The sequence below is a fragment of the Parasteatoda tepidariorum genome, chromosome 4 (assembly GCF_982258835.1).
Source record: "Parasteatoda tepidariorum strain Cologne lab strain chromosome 4, Ptep-v5.0, whole genome shotgun sequence".
NCBI lineage: Eukaryota > Metazoa > Arthropoda > Arachnida > Araneae > Theridiidae > Parasteatoda > Parasteatoda tepidariorum.
The window spans coordinates 94,213,136-94,232,508 of record NC_141758.1 but is presented as its reverse complement, the minus strand read 5'-3'; the positions used below and the strand labels follow the sequence as shown (position 1 = coordinate 94,232,508).

Here is a 19,373-nt window from a genome sequence, read left to right as displayed (position 1 = left end):
GGCAGCACTAGACTATTTCTCGCGTTTTCTAGTATTTTCGAAGCAGACTATATATATGAAACCGAAACCGCACAACAGCATGAATCCTAAAAGAGGTAAACAAAGTGTTTTGTTGATGCGAAAATTGCTCGCTGATTTTACGTTGTGCATTGCATTGTGAAGTTAATCTATTTATATTGAATCTGAAGAGTTATACGAAGAATTTTTCTTCTTCTACGAGACTGTTTATTCTTGAGTAATAGCTTATAATTTAGTGTTTTGCATTCGATTTGGACATTTTGAGAAGATGCCTTGTAGTAAAGCACCTGCAATTGGTATTGATTTGGGAACCACCTATTCCTGTGTGGGAGTTTTTCAGCATGGAAATGTTGAAATCATCGCAAATGATCAAGGAAATCGTACAACTCCCAGTTATGTTGCTTTCACTGAAACTGAAAGACTGATCGGTGATGGTGCAAAAGCTCAAGTGGCAATGAATCCTGAAAACACCATCTTCGATGCTAAGAGACTTGTTGGAAGAAATTTTGATGATCCTAAAATTCAACAGGACATGAAGCACTGGCCTTTCAAAGTGGTCAACGAATCTGGTAAGCCGAAAATAAGTGCTGAGGTTAAAGGTGAGCGGAAATTATTTAATCCAGAAGAAATTAGTGCTATGGTATTGACCAAGATGAAAGAAACCGCAGAGATGTATCTTGGTCAAAAAGTGACTGATGCTGTTATCACAGTGCCAGCTTATTTCAACGATTCCCAGAGACAAGCAACAAAAGATGCTGGAAGAATTGCTGGACTGAATGTGTTGAGAATAATTAATGAACCAACAGCTGCTGCCTTAGCATATGGATTAGATAAGAACTTGCGTGGCGAGAAAAATATCCTGATCTTTGACTTAGGAGGTGGCACATTTGATGTTTCAATTCTAACAATTGACGAAGGTTCGCTTTTTGAAGTAAGATCAACAGCTGGAGATACTCATCTTGGGGGAGAGGACTTTGACAATAGACTGGTTAACCACTTTGTGGAAGAGTTTAAGCGCAAGCATCGAAAAGATGTGCGAAATAATTCAAGAGCTTTGAGAAGATTAAGAACAGCCTGTGAAAGAGCAAAAAGAACTCTGTCAAGTAGTTCTGAAGCTAGCATTGAAATTGATGCCCTGTTTGAGGGAATTGACTTTTATTCTAAAATTTCCAGAGCCAGATTCGAGGAACTTTGCATGGACTTATTCCGATTGACCCTAGAACCAGTAGAAAGAGCCCTAAAAGATGCCAAACTAGACAAAGGTTCCATCCACGATGTCGTCCTTGTTGGAGGTTCTACTCGCATCCCTAAAATCCAAAAGATGTTGAGGGATTTCTTCAATGGAAAAGATCTTTGCATGTCTATTAATCCTGATGAAGCAGTGGCCTATGGTGCTGCAGTTCAAGCGGCTATTTTAACTGGCAGCAATGACGAAAAAATCAGGGATGTTTTGCTGGTGGATGTAGCACCTCTATCTCTTGGTATCGAAACAGCAGGTGGAGTGATGACTAAGATCATCGAGAGAAACTCTCGTATTCCGTGCAAGACATCACAAGTATTTACAACTTATTCTGACAACCAACCTGGCGTTGATATCCAAGTTTATGAAGGAGAAAGAGCCATGACTAAAGACAATCATCTTCTTGGACGTTTCCAGCTTTCCGGCATTCCACCTGCACCAAGAGGTGTCCCACAGATCGAAGTCACTTTCGACATGGATGCCAACGGAATCCTGAATGTGTCTGCATTAGAGAAAAGTACTGGAAAGTCCCAAAGCATCACGATTACTAACGATAAGGGAAGATTATCCAAGGACGAGATTGAGAAGATGTTGAACGAAGCCAAACAATACGAAAAAGAAGATGCCGAGCAAAGGGAGAAAGTCGCATCCAGGAATGCCTTGGAAGGCTATGTGTATTCTGCGAAGCAGGCTGCTGACTCAGCTCCTGAAGACAAACTATCTTCTAGTGACAAAGCTAAAGTGAAGCAAACTTGTGACTCTGTAATTCAGTGGTTGGACAATAATACATTAGCTGATAAAGATGAACTTGAACATAAAATGAAAGAAATCCAATCTGAATTATCGCCTTTAATGACCAAATTACATCAAGGCGGTAAATCATGTTGTTCTGGAAATGGACCTTGTTGTTCAGGACAAAAATCGAATACTTCTAGCACTGGTCCCACAATTGAAGAAGTTGATTAGACTAATTTTTTGGTGAGTGTATTTAAAATGATTTTGCTGAAATGCATATTTATATTTACTAATTACATTAATACATTGTAAATATATGCAACTCATTTCCAGTGCTAGAGTTTTATGCTTTGTATGAGGTTTTAATTTTCTTTTATTTCATTATTGCTATGTAATATTGTATATAATCTAGTCTTTTTGCACTATTTATTTAATTTATAAATACCATTATAAATTTCATGTGTTGGATTCTGAAAATGTGAAATATCATTATTTTTTGATGTTTTAATCAAGTGTTAAAAAAAATGTGATATTTTTAAATAAAATTATTTAATGTTTTTACATTGTGTCTTTATTTGAATTTTGTTCTTATTCAAGATTTATCCAAAAAATCTGAAAAATAACAAATTTAATGAAAAATATAAAAAAAATAATCGCACTTTGGTATAGTAGGTATGCAAGGCCAAGATTTAATAATCAATACAAATTTAAATTAAAAATTTATTTCAATTTTGTAGTTAATAAACTTATATTTTTTCAAAAGCTTAATGATTAAAATTTCCCATATATTTTGTAAATAATTGTTAGAAATTCTTGTATTTAATATTTCAAATAATCTCGCACAAATCAATTTTAGGTGCTTTATATCTCTGGTACAAAGTAATTTATGTGAGGCATAATAAAAATTATTAAGTATTACTATTTTTCTTAGAAAAAGTTTCCATAAAATGTGTTTAAAAAATACATTATAACAAAAAGCTCTTTATTTTAATCTTTTAAATGCTATATATATTTAAAAAATGCATAAAATTTTAAAATACATCTGCATATTAAAATTTGGTTCTAAAGCTTATTTATAACCTTGTTTTTATGTATGTATACAGGAATTGTATTAAACCTTTATTTTTGTTTGGAATTAATAACATGAAAATGTATTTAATCAATAAATATAATCCAAGTAATAAAATAGATATAATAATGTTATCAAAAATATCATTTGAATAAGAAAAATTAAAAAATTCATTGATTTGAATCAATGAATCTAGTAGAAGAGGGAAATATTCGAAACAATTTGATGAAAATAAACAGAATTTTGCTCTGTTTAGTGATAGGGTGCATCTTTTCAATCTAGAATTTGTTAGCTGTTACTTTCTAAAACTTAGCATGGGAGAAAATTATGCCACAAATTTAGTTTAAGGATTATAAAAACATTAACCTTCTTTGTTCAAATTGTTTATTAAGTCATTTTTGGATTTTATTAGTTTACCTTGAATGATACATAGTTTAAAAAGATCAAATATAAATTAGTTTGTTTTAAAACACTCTTATGACAATGGTAGTGGTATTGATAGTAAAAACTTTAAAAATTATGTGCATTATTTTTAAATTAAGCTGTGATTAGATTAGGTTTTTTTTGGAAACAATTGCATTATTTTTTCAAAATTTTCAACATTCTTAGTAAGAAGTGAATTTTTTTTTACTGCTGTATTTTAAAGGAAATGCAAGATATAGTCGGCATAGCTTCGGTTATAAATCTATACTCTTTTTAATCTAAATTATCCATCTTTTTATCTTAAATTAATAATTTTAATTATAAAAAAGATATCTTGAAAAAATTAAAATTAGAGTGGGTCAGAGTTTTTATGAACTATAACTTTAAATAAAAAATGCAATGCACTAAATAATTAATTATTCTAACATTACATTAGTACTTGGTAGGTAACAAATTAAAACATTTTTAAAGACAAATTAAAAATCTTAAAATTCTTTTGATGTTCAGAATGGTATACAGATTAAGTACAAGGCAAAAATGTAATGCCTTTTATATATATATATAAAGTAATTACTTAATATGCATAATTAAATAGAAAAATCTATCCAATTTCAAACATAGGTTTTTTTTTTAAAATATAAATAAATCAGCAAGTTATTTTATACAAGAAGATTTGTAAACTTGCTGATAAAGTAACATTATTTTATCATTATAAAAAACTTTAAAAAAAAAAAGGTGACATTTTATAATTTATTTTATCCTAAAGAATTATAGGGAGATGGGTATAATGCTATGTAGATTAATACACGAAAACAAGATAAAGCATAAGAATGTACTAACATGCATTTTTCATTTTAGTCTGTTTTTTGGTAGTTAATGATACATTACAATAAATTGGAATTGAGCATTTAAATGCATTAAGATAATTTTAAAAGCATTGCAAAATAAACATGCAGTAATTAAATTTTAGTGTACTGTTACATTTTATTTTAATTATTAAATTAAAATTATTAAAAATAAAAATGGATTTAAAGAATAATAATTATCCTGCTATGAACGGTACACAAATTTAAATAAGACTTTGTACACAGAATTTATAAGTGTTTTGGGTAACCCCAATTTCATATTTAAGCTATTATATCTTAGAGCAGCAGTTACTAACTGGCGACCCACGAGCCGCAAAGCCTTTTTTTGTGGCCAATGAACTATAATATTAGTTGTCGTTTTTTTGCCGACAATTTTCGTAAAAAATCTATATGGGATTAAAATACTTTTCTTTCTTTAAAATAAAACCCAATTTCATCGTTTCTGTGAAATTTAACATACCAATGGCGCAAAAAAATTTATTACTCAAGTTTTGCATCTAAGAAAATATTCATTCAAATACAAAAATAATTGTGTATGCTCATTTTTTTTTCTTTGTATTTTGCGAATATAATTTAGCATGTGTGTATCAGAAATTTTCTTGAAAAAATTCTCCTTCAACTTTTTGAAACCACTCCTTTTCACGAAATTCTTTTCATTTGTAAATTTTGTAGCCAGAATATTTTAATATGCAATTAAATATCTTTCAAAAATCAACTTCTTATTTTAATTTGTAATTCAATACTTTTGTCTTGTACAACTTGATAAAAATCTGACAGTAATATTTAACGTTCCTTAAAACATAAAAGAGTTCTATATAAAATTTTGATAAAGTTGCGGCCCGCCATTTGACTGGTGTTTTTAATTACGGCCCCCGGCCTCATGCAAGTCGGAAAACCCCTGACTTAAGAATAATCAAATAAACAAGGAAACAGAAATAGAAAAAAAACTAAAATATGTTTATTTATGTCAACAACAGCTAATCCATTACATGTCATAAATGAGGAATAAAATGCCTTAAGAAGAAAGTATAACAGCATTTTTACTAAGCTCCCAATTCTTTTTGTTTCTTCTTCTTTTTCTTCTTTGGTGTGATGTCATCATTCACTTCAGAAGTATTTAAACTTAAATCCATTTCTGGTTCTTCAATTGATTCTTCCATTAGTTTCCTCTTTTTTGCTTTCCTTTCAGCTTTTAATTCAGCCTTTGTTTTGCCGCCTACTCGAGCTACAAAGTCCTCTGAAGCTTCATGATTCGTCTCCTGTAACAATGAAAATGACTATTTTAACATATTTTAAATTGAAATATACATTCATAGAAAAAGTTTTTGCCCTATCTGAATTACATTTAATTATCTGGTTCTGACCAGATTTTAAAGGATTAATTCCGTCCTAATTGATAAGTTTATTCCGCATAACATAATGTAGGAAAGGACATATTGAGAGTAACCTGTAACTTTTAAATTGCAATATAGAGCTTTGTCAGGATGCTCATTTAAATCAAAATTCTCTGAAATTTCCAGAGTAAAATTAGAAAAATTTTCATATTTAAAATAAAATAATTTTGATAGTAATTTATTACCAATATGTTTAAATGTACTATAAGAATATCTAAATGCAGAAAAACCTAACCTTGTTTTAAACCTAAAATTATCATAATAATAAATAAACATTTTTCTATTGAAAATTTTAATTGTTAATTTCATTACATACTTTTAAATGATTAAAGTTGATTTTCAAATATGTTTATTATTCTAAGGTAGGGTTTAAATATGTTCAGGAAATAGATATTATTTAGAATTAAAAATAAATTATTTATTAAAAAGAGCACCAGTGACTAGAAAAATATAAGAGCCATTGGATAAATTCAAAAGTTCGAAACGGCACAATTAGGCAATTCTTTGCAAACAATAATATTTCAAAAATTTTAAGTTTCTTCCTGATTAGAATAAGTGGCTACTTTGTCATTTTGTAAAAAATGAACTTAATGTATAAGAAAGAAAAGATAGCAAACTTCATTCAAAACTTAAATATTAAAACCTCATTGCAAAACAGATTTGCAAAAAGTATTAAAACTTATAGTTAAGCAAATGAACAATTCTCATATACAAAATTATACTACAACAATAGAATAAGTTAACTAATTAAAAAAAAAAAAACACTCTTTTTCACTTTCCGTATAAATTCTGCAAGAAAATATTTTGAAAAGAAATATAGATTTAATTTCAATAGGCTGTAATATAATTATGCTATATATTCAAATAATTAGAATAAAACAATTAGAATTTAAAAAAACTGATTGAAATCAAATAAAAAAGATAAAAATTAACAACCCTGTTTTAAGTATTACATTAATAAATATTTCCTTGTTTGAAAATCAAGAGTAAATTCATTTTGATCATTCTGCCATAAGTTAATTATTATTATTTATACAAATTCATATTAAATTTTGTCTCATAGATTTACCCAATAAAGGATCATATAACTTTCTTTTATACTGTGAAATACTTCAAGTCAGAAACACTATATATTTGCCAGATAAATCTTGACACTTAAAAATAATAATAATGAAAAAGTTTTAACATTTTAGATAAACATAGAAAAAATTTATTCAGCTGCCAAATAATAAAACGTAAACAGTTTTTCTTATCAAATGACTGCCTTCATTAAGATTGACAAAAAATTATTACTAAGTTTCGTTGTAAAAATATGGGATGACCCTTAAAATACACACAATTCATAATGAACAACATACCGCAGATTCTTCTTCCATCTGCTTTCGCTTCTTTTTCTTCTTTTTTGTTGGAGATTCTGTTTCACCCTATAAAAGAAAAAAGTAAATTAATATATAAAATGACTAATTACAATTTAGTTATCACAAGAGAAAGTCTAGGTGTTATAATCTTATTCATTGCTTACCAGTTAAAATAAAATCATTTAGTACCTAACATTACGCTACTAATATATTTGAAGATCAGTAAAACAAAAGGTTAAAAAAAAATGAAAAGGAAAAAAAAATGCTTGTTCTGAATAAAGAAAAAGCTTCAATGAACTAAAATGTAGAAGATTAAAAATCAAAGTTTGAAAGTATTGTATACATTGCCTTAAATTTAAGCAGAAAATAAATGAAAGAATTCATACAATTGCAAAAATAATGATTACTCAAACAGCATAAAGTAATGTTATTATGTTAATGAGGATTCCTATGTAAGTTGACCCCCTGCAGTGCATGGCTTTAGTGGTCAACTTAGGTGCTTAACTTAATGAAAGGGGATGAGTTTTCCTTCCAATTCTTTGTTTCGTGTTACTCTTCTATAGATCAATGTTATTCTTATAAATATGTTATATATAAATATATTTTGTATATCAGTCACCAAACTAGATAAAATTAATTAAATTTTCTTTTGTGAATTTAAAATTGTATCAAGTAAATATTGCATACATCTTAAATGAGATTAATTACCAGAATGATTTACAATTTGTAACATGTACATAAAACAGACATACAATTGCAATTGTACAATTAGAGCATAAAATAAATTAGTTATTATTAATAATTTTTAAAAAATATCGGCACACAGAACATACATACTATTAGAATATTTAGAATTAAAAGTTTCAACATTTTAAGATTTACTACAGACTTTATCCTTACAGACCTAGTTGTTGCATAACTCTTTAATCCTCTGCAGATTATGTTTAAATATCAAACTAATATGAACACTAAATCACTTGAAATAAATAATAAAATTTTTATATAAGTTACAAACAATTATAAAAGAAATCGTCATTAAATATTAAGATACAAAAAATGTAAGCTTCAGGGCAATGGCTTTGATGTCTAACCAGAGGGGACATTGAACTGCAAAAGGCTAGTACTTTTCCCTGTATTTTATTAATTTAATGAATTTTTTGTACATAATAAAGAAACGTTCCTGAAAGAAAAAAAAATTCCTGGACAACATAAGGGGTTACAATAGCATTTAATAACTCTCCTAGAAAATTTGACTAATTTCAGTAGTCTACATTCAAGATAGGTGGTCAGGTTGCAAAAATTTTGCACTTTTTAATTACATATGATAAAATTTGGTTCTTGGTTTAAAAATAAAGGTCTATTTAAACAAGTGATCAACTTGTTCCACTAGAACTGTAAAATGCAAATTGAAACATTTAACAAGTTAATTATGAAATGAGAACACGGAGGATTATATTATGAAGGTCCCTTGTACATTTAGGTGTAGACAATAGGAGTTAAGTAAAGTATTGCAAATAATGATTTAAATTTTGTTTTTGGAACAAACGAAAAATTATGTCTCCTAATTGGGCCACCTAAACAAAGGAGAAATAGAACTTTCAGTAATCTCTAATAAAAATTACAATCCGAAATAATTGGTATTCCTGATGATATAATCTTGCAATTTTAATATTAAGCATTACCGTATCAACATGGTTGGCAACTGCTGCAGTTAAACCATTCATCAAAGCACTTTCATCAACATCTTGCAATAACTGCTTTTTAGCTTTCTTTATAGCTCTTTTCCTTTCCTTCAGTACCTGTTTCTCTTCAGCTTCTGCCTAAATAATTGAAAGATAATTTAGCAAACAAACAGAACACAACAAGTTTAAAATATCTAAGTTAAGGTATTTAATTATTATTATTACTTCTTCAAAAGCTTCAGCCATCAAACCTATATTCTTCGCTGGGATTTCACCAGTCTCAAAGAATTTCAACCTGTTTTCTACCTGATCTTTCATCTTCTCGCCGTAAATACTGGTGGGCACATCTGGTCAAAATAATAATGAGTTAGAACACACTTAGATTGAAAGTAATGAATAAATTGTAAAACATTGAATTTCCAAAATATTTTTTTTTAAAAATACGTTTAACAGGGTGCATAGCCAAATTTTTCAAAACAAAAAAATAATAATAAATAAGCACCTTTTAAGCACTTTAAAAAATAAATATATAATTTGTCAGGCTTGGCAAGTTTTTGACAATTGACGGTTTTATCCAGATTTAACCACCATGTCAAAAAAAACTTCAGTTTTGCAGGCATAGTTTTGATAATTGTCAAAAATCATAAAATTTTGAATCATAAAACGAATGGCGTTTTCCTATGCTAAGGACTGATGGTACGCGGAAATAGATTGGGGTTGAATTAATTGTGAAAACATTGAATCGAACAATATGAACAGTGTCTTTTTGCATAATATGTGGCAAAAATCAACAGGGTAAAGGGAAAATTCAGCACACCCAATGAAAAAAGCACCTTTAAGGGCTTTTAAAAAATGATAATCGAAAATAAGCACTTTTTAAAAACGCTACGAACCCTGTTTAAGCTACAATTTTTTTTTCTTCCTAAAAATATCTAACATGTAAAACATTTACACAAAACCACTTCACATAAAGTATATTTTAACCATAAAATTATTACATATTTTATCAATTTGAAAAAAGAAAAAAAAATGCAAAAGGTCCAGACAAATGGCTAGGGTAGTTTTTACTTTAGACAAACCATAGCAGAAACATTGCTGGCTTATTTTACCTTCTAAACAGAAATATACAGAAAACAAATTACCTCTAAAGCAGTCTATCCTGGATGCCACAGCACATTTATTAGCCAGATATCGAGAAATTCTGCCTTTATCTGCTTTAGCAGCTCTTCCAATAAACTTTGAATGGTACAACAAACCATATTTTGGAGTATTGCCTCGAGTTTTTAAGGCTCTAAATAAAGCCTTCTCTGCCCCTAAAATCTGAACTGTTGAAGCTGGAGCTTTGGCAAGGTTTGTTAAACTGCCTGAATGTGCAATGAGTCTGGCACCAACAACCTCTCCAATCAAGGCTGCTAAGTTGGGAGCAACATTATGCATTTTTTCTTTTAAATACTCCATTATTTCCTTTCTTTTCTCTGTCATAGACATTATCCTTTCCACAAAACTATAGACATTTTCAAGATCAGGACCTCCTACATCCATACCTGAAAGAGAAGGGAGACAATGCTTCAAATGGCAATTCAATTTTATAACTGCAACCCAATCTTTCTTCTTTTTTTTTTGCATCTAAGACACTTTCAGAATATATGTAAAGAGTAGGTACTACAATAGGGAACCGATTATCCGGAACGATCGGGACCATCGCTATTCCGGATAACTGATTTTTAAGTTTTTCTGAATCGCTACAAAAAGCTGTTTTTTTTTATTGTTAAACCCAACTTAAAAAAAATAATATTTGGAAATAATTTTAAAAAGAAGAAAAAACAATGAAGTAATACACTAATGATTATTTCCAAAATGATGGTAAGGTAAACATCTTTCAAAAAAGAAAGAAAAATCCTAAAATCTTATGAGGGAAATTTTTTTTTTTAAAAAAAATGGCGGGAAAATTTATTAAATTTCGTTCCGGTTTTTTGGTTTTCTGATTTCCAGATAACGGGTTCTGTACTGTATTGTTTTTTCAAGAATTACATGTTTTTTTTTCATAGCATTTTATTGAAAACTCAATAAAACTTTAATCAGGGTTATATAGGAGCCTAACTATATATTATATCGAGGGTTGGAGATCTCTATTATAATAAAGTTCAAACTTTAGAGTATTTCATTTTCAGCTGTTCAAGCATTACAGAAAATATAAGCTTAAAATAAAACAGGAAACAACCTAAAAAAAGCAAAATTTTTAACTAAAACATAATTAATTCTTAATTATCTGGTCATTGGTCTGGTCTCTTGGTGTTAAAATACCATTCATAATTCAATGTTTTGTCAACGTAGAAAATAAAGTATTGATACAAACTAATAAGGAAGTAACGGCAGGACAAAATCATACATGGCCAAAGCATTCTATATAATCTCGTATGGATAAAATACTAGTTAAAAATTCCCTTTTGACAGGAAATTTTCAAGCAAAGTTTTACCCAGATTGCAGCTTAACTGTGAAACAGAAAACTAACAGTTTACTCCATCTATAAATAAAGTAATAACTTTAAAACTGCTCCAAATTTTTCTTTAATGATTCAGAGCTCTAAAACAATATTACTTTCCAAAAACTACCAACAATAAATATCAAGAATAGAAGAGGAATTTTAATTAGGAAAAAATTAACACATAAGTAACATGAATTTTCTTTTTTTTTTTACATAATTTTTTTTTTTTAAATCAATATTGTCAAAAACAAAGTAACAAATTCTTTTAAATGCGTTAATTAAAATTTAGCTCTTACCCATGGAGCACCTAGCCAAGATCATGATTTTTTCAACTTTAGCTCGATCACCAAGTACTTTTTCTAAATCATCCTCCAATCCCTCGATTTCTTTACGATTCTTTATTACATGAACACACTGGATAAACATAGCATTTTCTGGGACAACTTGCAGCAGCTCAGGAAAATGTAAACTATACCATTCACTAAAACAACACACATAGAAATATAAGCTATAATTAAAAGAACTGTAAATAAAACAAATGTCAAATTTACATTGAATTAGTTCAAAATACACTTCTGCTTTTTGTAGTAAAATATATCAAAGTTTGAGAAATTAATCTAATAACAGTAGAGAGCCAATTATCCAGGATGCCCGTGGGCCATTGCTATTTTGGATGTTCGAATTTCTGGTTTTCTAGATGGATCGGCTAAAAAGTGTCATTTTCTAATGTTTTATTCAACACAAATTACAAGGAAAAAGAGTAACACAACTATTAAAAAAAATGGTAGAAAATAACACTTAAAAGCATAAAAAAAATTAAGTTTAGACATAAAAAACAAGTTTAAAAATACAAAATTCACATAAAAATTTTTTGAAGATTAATTAAAATCACCAAATTAACTAATATGAAACTAAACCAATAATTAAAAAAACGCAATGTACAGTACAGAACCCGTTATCCGGAAATCAGAAAACCGGAACGAAATTCAATAAATTTTCCCACCATTTTTTTTAAAAAATATTTCTTTTCCCCCTAAGATTTTAGGATTTTTCGTTCTTTTTTTAAAGATGTTTACCTTACCATCATTTTGGAAATAATTATTAGTGTATTACTTTATCGTTTTTTCTTCTTTTTAAGACTATTTCCAAATTTTTTTTTTCAGTTGGGTTTAACAATAAAAAAACGGCTTTTCGTAGCGATTCAGAAAACCGGAAAAATCAGTTATCCGGAGTTGCTATGGTCCCGATCGTTCCGGATAATCGGTTCCCTACTGTACTTTATATCTAATTATAAGGAAAAAAGAAAGCAATAAAATAAAAGGAAAACTTATCAATCATATGTTACATAATTATTAAAAACCCCGACAGGGCAGGATATTATAAGTTTATTTGAATTTTAAAAAAACCACTTATCCTACAATTTATGAATTAAAAGAACTAATTTATTCAATATTCAAATTTATTGTGAACACTGACAAAAAAAAACTCAAAATGTCAGGGAATCAGAAATGTATCATCTTTAAAAAGAGAAATCTTCATAAAATAATCGTCTGCCATTAGTAATTAACTATTTTATGCTTAGATTAATAAACAATCTTCTCTTTTCATTTTTATATCAGATATATAGATCTTTATATAAGGATATCAGCATGCTGCTTCTTTATGTTTAATTGACGGCAGCTTATCAGAAAACCACAGATTATTTCTGACATATAGGAGAAAATAAAACATTTGTCTCTCCCCCCCCCCTCACTAAAGATCTTCAAGATCACGAAAGAAATACTGAATAAATGGTTCGATAAGGTATTAGTTTTTCAGATTTCCTTCTTTTTAGCTGAACATAGCCAATATTGAAAACTTTCACATTTAGAAGTATGCCATATGCTAATGGGAAAATCTGAATATTTGCAAAATGCAGACATAATTTGTTATGCTTATTATGCAGTGAACCTTATAGGCACTTGCACAGCAACACAGACAACTGACAAAGTCTTCAGCCTATCTAAGTTATCATGTGTGAAATATAACTTAATTTTAAGGAGATATAAAAGCTAAATTACATAAAATAGCAAAATAATAAAAAATGAATGACACAAAAATAATTTTAATTTTTACATGCATTTGAATTAAGTCACATATTTAGAACTAATTTTAACAAAATGAAAAGAAAAAAAAAACATCAAACTGCCTAATTATTCTATTATATCACAGTTGCAACAATTTTTTTAAGAATTATTTTAACAATACTGAACAGTTTATAGAAATATATCATTTAATAATAAAAATTAATGCGTAAAAAGGTGCAGTGATATTACATATTTAACCTTTTAATAAAAATTTTTGGTTCTGTGAACATTAGTACATCCTTGAAGGACAAAAAGCCATTTCTCACCCATCAAATAATTTAAAAGTAAATAACTATTCAAACAATAATGAAATGCACATAAATATCTGAAATTAAGAACTCTAATACATACCGAACTCTCATAACAAATGTATTGATATCTTTATCAAGTTGGTCTAGCAAACTTATACTTTGAATTATCATGTTATCAATTCGGTTAACATTGAACTTCACTCGAGCTCTGGAGTAGTAATGACCAAGACCCAATTGGGACTTAGATGCAGCGCTTGCATCTTCAAACCCTTCAACCAAAGTATGAAAGTGGCGTCTCAATCCTCGAATGATCTCTTGAACAGCAGTATCTGCTGAAATATTGAATCCTAATTCGGAAATAGAAACAGCCAGCTTTGGATCTGCAACACCAACAATTGATTTCTTCTTTTTTGGCACTGACTCCTCCAGGAACTCTTTAAGTTCAGGGTGCAATATACCTTAAATATACAGGAGAATGTTAGGAAAGAAATTTAACAAGCAAAACCTCTTTAGTTCTAATTACAGAAAAAGAGCTTGATAACACAAACCTTGAAACATGAGGCCTTGTATTATATAAAACTTTGTATTTTATAGATAACGGACCCTTCACAAAATAATATATCTTTTAATCGGACATTTCACAAATTTGTTTATCTTCATTATTGTTTTGTTAATCGAATAAACCCTTCCCAGGAGAGGGGGGAGAAAGACGTTTAGAGAAAAACTAAGTTTAAATTCCAAATGTGGTATTCTAAGAAAATATTTCCACTTTAACAAACATCGTGTGCGCATTCTGATTAATATTAAATCATAATTTCTTTTGTAAATAAATAATTGATCAACTTATATTTATTCATAAAACTAATTAATAGATTATGTAAATAAAAATTAATTTCTGGCAATTTTTTAAATAAAATATTATAAATTTAAGAATTGTTTAAGTTTACTTAATGCATAACGAATTAAAAGTGATACATTACTAAGTTGTGTTATTTAAAATGTGTCAACTGAAATTATTAAAAATGTGTGATTGAATATTTTGTGTTGAGCATCATAGGCTAAATATCAAATATTTGTATGTTGCATCTCTAATTTAGTAGCAGCAATTGTTGAGCATAATCTTATATAATGTGTATCTATTTACAATTTAAAAACTTTTTGAAAAGGTTTTTAGCAATTTTTGCAATAATAGGACCCTGGTTGATAGAATGTGACTTAACACTTATTTTATATTCAAAAATTATGAATAGTTTTTTTACAATTTTACAAAAACAGGAACTTTTACAAAATGTCTGGACAGACCCCTGCTTTAACTTACTTATGAATAACAGCATGACTTGGATCAGGTCAATATTAATGCTATAAAATAATTTTTTTATAAAAATACTTAATAACACAAAAATATACACTGAAGTATTTTTAATATTTTCAGAAAAAATTAAATTATCCAGAGCACTAAATTTGTCAATTCCACGTCCCCCTGACCAAGAAATTTGTTGATTTTGGTATACTTTAAAAATTGTAAACTTAATGCCGCTAATACAGATAGCAATTTATAAAACTGCATTATATAGATCTTCTTTTGTATTTACAATTCTAATAATCAGGTCACATGTTCTTGGAAAATGCGCACTTTGATGGACCCTGAATATTATTCTGAACTAGGAATCAGGAATGAACCTAGATTTTCAGTGAAAAATCCTGTTTATACGAAATTGCAAAGAATCTAAGTATAATTTTGTGTATGCATAATTAAAAGCTACGTTCCTTTGGCCACTATCCCGTTTTTGTGATTTTGTAAAAACTGATTAAAAAAATAATATTTTACAATATAATATTTAAAAAAAATACAACTTAAAATATAATTTATGATGTGATTTTAAAATTCTGTCAATATGAAATGCCAAATATTATTCGTAAATCAAAAATTAAGGCATCAGTAAATCATCAAATACCTACATATATATACAAGTAACCAGTTGTAATTAAAAGTAATAAAATGACAATGTAATTCAGATAATTAATAGCAATTAACACCATGCTAAATTTACCTTCAGACATGCTATTCATGTTATCCAGAGCATGTCTTGTATTTTTGAAAGCTCTAAAATCTAATAATTCCACAATTTGCTTGAATTTTTCTAATTTAGCAACATTAGGTTCAACAACATCTTTAAATTCTTCAATATCTTCAAACTTCATGGACTTGAAGAGACCATATCCTGCAGCATGCTCAAACAAAACATAGAGACAAGGCTAGAAGAAAAGATATACAATTACCTTGAAACAGTGATGATATGAATAAAAATTTGTCATTAAAAACTTGTATGGATAAAAGTTATCCCTTATTTTGAATAGAGAAAAATACAAGAAACCAGAGCTCATTCTAGGCAGGGTAAACAGGGAGCAGCACCCTGCTGCCTCTGAAGTAAATTAGTGCCCTGATGTAATAGACTCCATACCCTTTTTGTCCTTTCTTTCCTCAACCCTTCTTTATTTTTTCCCCAAACTCTACAATGGATTTCTTAAACTTTTGTTATTTTCAACTCTTTTTATTTAATTTGTTATTGCTGTCAATACATAGATTTATATGGGAAAGGAAAAATACCCATCACACTCCCTTGTTGCACTTGTCTTTGAAAGTTTGCAGTTACTTCACTATCATAAAATCATAATTATTATTAATCATTTCAATTATTAAATCATAACTACAGATACCTAAAAACATAAATTTATTATTTTATTAATATATGCATGGATTTTAAATAAATTACTAAGCTAATTAGCTTATTAACTCGATATATGTTAATTTATTAATAAAAATTAGTAATTAAGAAGATTGCTTTGCTACTTTTAGAAAAGTAAAAAAATAAATAAATGACAATGCTTTTTAATAGAACGAGTAAAGCCCTATAGAAAGAAATTATTTCCTTTTTAGAATAATAATGCCATTTTTTAAAACTTTTGCACCCTGCCCTTTTTTCTGCCTAGAATGAGCACTGCAAGAAACGACTATATTAAATATTTTAATTATATTTAATCCTTAATTAGAAACTGGTAAAATCAAATGTGATTGATCCTGTGTCAATATCTTTGACAAATTTTGGCAACTTTCAGACTGTGGCTTGCATGAAACCAAAAAAATAAAAAGCATTGCAGAAAGGGCCCAACTCAAAAGGAATAACTTAGATCCGACTCCAGATACATCACAATATTTATCTAAAAAAACTTTTGGTGAAACTAAGTTTTTTGTGAAAAAGGAGAGATATCAGCATCCTGATCTGTGGCAGAATAATCAACAAGTCTTGGCAACTTATGGGCAGTGGCTGTGAGAAACTAAGAAGAAGAAAACATAAGAAACAAAGAAAGGGACCCCTTCAAAAGGTATAACTCCTAGCAGCCCCGGGCAAACATCTACACGTTTTTGTTTTGTTCTTTTTAAATAGCAAGTATATTAGGTACTTTGCGAATTTAGATGGTGCAACAGATCACCATGCGGAAATATCCCCGTAGAAAGTAGGGATGTAACGAATATTCGGCCTAGCCGAATATTGAAGTTATTCGGCCGAATAATGAAGTATATGTTATTATTAATTATTTAGATTTGTGAAAGCCTTATTTTTGGCATCAAGATAATTAAAATATTACAAAAAATACATCAAGTTGTTAAATTTTTTTTAAAATATAGAAAGTATAAAAAAGAAAATTTGTTAATATTTATTTCATTTTTAATTTAAAATTTGAAAATTATTTAATTACAAAATTAAAATTTCAAAAGCGAAACTTTTTAAAAAGTTCTTAATTTTCTGAGTTTTAAAAATTTTTCTGACAAAAAAGAAAGTTAAGAATACATTTAACAGTAGTAAGCAGGGTTGCAAAAAAACCAGGTTTTTGTAGAAAAACCCAACCCGGGTGGGTTTTATTGGGTGTTTCTGGGTTCTATTGGGCTTTTCTGGTTTTTTTTTTTTTCAAAAGAGAGGGCAGGTATAAGTACCTTATTTTAAAAAAGCTTATTTTAATATTAATAATGAAGTTTAATTTTATAAATTGACTTCATATAAATAATTAATACAAATAAATTGATGTGAAAGTCTGGAAAAAGTTTCTTCTGACATCACGATGCAAAATGGTTATATGTACTCACATACATCACACATTTGAAACATATTTTAACACAGAATTTCTTTTTATTTATATTTTAATCCTTAAAAAATATTTGAGAAAATATATTTTTATTTGCATAGAAAGCGAATCAATGGCACTGACCAATCAATGGCCGTACAGTCAAATCTAGCCAGCAAGGTGACTCTCCAGTCTCCAACACAATAAGTTTCTTCACTAACAATTAGTTTCTTAGTTCACAATTAGTTTCTTCACGTTCTTTCACTTTTTTTAGGCTAAACTACATATATATTTCAATAGAATAACTCTTTAATATAACAGAGGATAAAAAAAAGAAATCAATCTTAGAAAAACCCAGTAAAACCCACTTTAGGGTGGGCTTTTCAGAGTGGGTTTTACCCAGTAAAACCCGGGCGGGTTTTATTGCGCAGGTGGATTTTTTGAAACCCTGGTAGTAAGTAATGAGTTATCTTAAATAAAGTAGCATATAAATTACAAGTATAACTAAAATATGCTATTATTAATTATTTAGATTTATAAAAGCCATATTGCCCTGTTATTGGCATCAAGATATTTAAATTATTACAAAAAATAAATCAAGTTGTTAAAATTTTTTTTAAATATACAAAGATTAAAGAAGCAATTTTGTTAATATTTATTTAATTTTTAATTTAAAATTTGAAAATTACTTTAATTTCAATCAAAAGAGAATTTTTTTTAAAAAGTAAGTATTCGGCCTAAAATTTGGCCGAATATTCGGTATTCGGCCCCATCACTATTCCTTACATCACTAGTAGAAAGGACTTAGAACCTACTTTTAAAACAGTCATATTACTTAAGTTAACATAACAAGTAAAGTTAATATTAATTAGTAACGAATTTATAATTTTTACCACTATGGTATACCTCTGGTGTATCTATGGTTATCTCTCTGGTATATATTTAATAATTTTTTTTATTTAACTAAATAGTGGTTTGAAAAAAGGTAGTCACAAACTTAACCCTTCAAGTTCGCATGATTCTGATAGGTCATTGGTTCACTGCACATCATGGAATGAATGCCTGTTAGATGTAAAAACTTCGCGACGATTTTGGTATAGGTATCTGTACCCTAATATCACAAACCATATATAATATATCTGTCTATTAAATTTTTGGTTTCAGTAAATTTGCATGCAATGGTAGTGAAATTTTGTCGAGAGGGAAAAAAAACACAAACTTGGACCAACTTGTAAGATACAATTCATAAACACCTAAATTGCAAGAAAATACGAATTTGCTTATTGATTGAAAGTGAATGTAATTACTGGGTAGCAATTTCGCATTGCAGATAGAACGATCAGGATCGAAAAACCAAGAAATAATGAGAAACCGACATATGTGTTTTATGTAAGTATACATCATCTAAGATTTCACATTGAAGCAAAATTCATTGAATCTTAAAGTTATATATACATCATAAACAGCAATTAATACTAAGACAAATGATCATTACTTACCATGATTTCTTAAAAAATTTCTTTATTTAACTTGTATTATATAATTAATTACACAGTCGACAAAGCCTCCAACACATGCATGCTTTTATTAAAAACAAACATTT

At 28.4% G+C, this 19,373-nt stretch overlaps 2 protein-coding genes across 2 annotated transcripts; one reads left to right on the top strand and one right to left on the bottom strand.

The window, feature by feature from the left end:
* Window positions 1-2,552, top strand: LOC107436593 (heat shock protein 70 B2). The gene has a single exon (XM_016048359.5). The coding sequence runs from the start codon at window positions 287-289 to the stop codon at window positions 2,222-2,224; it is 1,938 nt and encodes a 645-aa protein (XP_015903845.1). The 5' UTR covers window positions 1-286; the 3' UTR covers window positions 2,225-2,552.
* Window positions 2,553-5,287: 2,735 nt separating this feature from the next.
* On the bottom strand, window positions 5,288-19,365 carry Nop56 (Nop56 ribonucleoprotein). The gene is made up of 9 exons (XM_016048358.5): window positions 19,270-19,365; window positions 15,700-15,904; window positions 13,749-14,106; window positions 11,568-11,752; window positions 9,928-10,329; window positions 9,011-9,132; window positions 8,786-8,923; window positions 7,104-7,169; window positions 5,288-5,610 (listed from the first exon to the last, which is right to left on the bottom strand). Exons 1-9 carry the CDS (start codon window positions 19,270-19,272, stop codon window positions 5,395-5,397), a joined length of 1,695 nt encoding a protein of 564 aa, XP_015903844.3. The 5' UTR covers window positions 19,273-19,365; the 3' UTR covers window positions 5,288-5,394.
* Between the last annotated feature and the right edge of the window lie 8 nt (window positions 19,366-19,373).

Coding starts and splice junctions, on each gene's coding strand:
- Nop56 (XM_016048358.5), bottom strand. Junction 11,753..13,748: donor ACATTTGTTATGAGAGTTCG/GTATGTATTAGA, acceptor GTGTTGTTTTAG/TGAATGGTATAGTTTACATT. Junction 10,330..11,567: donor CTTGGCTAGGTGCTCCATGG/GTAAGAGCTAAA, acceptor CTTCTCTTTCAG/GTATGGATGTAGGAGGTCCT.
- LOC107436593 (XM_016048359.5), top strand. CDS start 287: ATGCCTTGTAGTAAAGCACCTGCAATTGGTATTGATTTGGGAACCACC.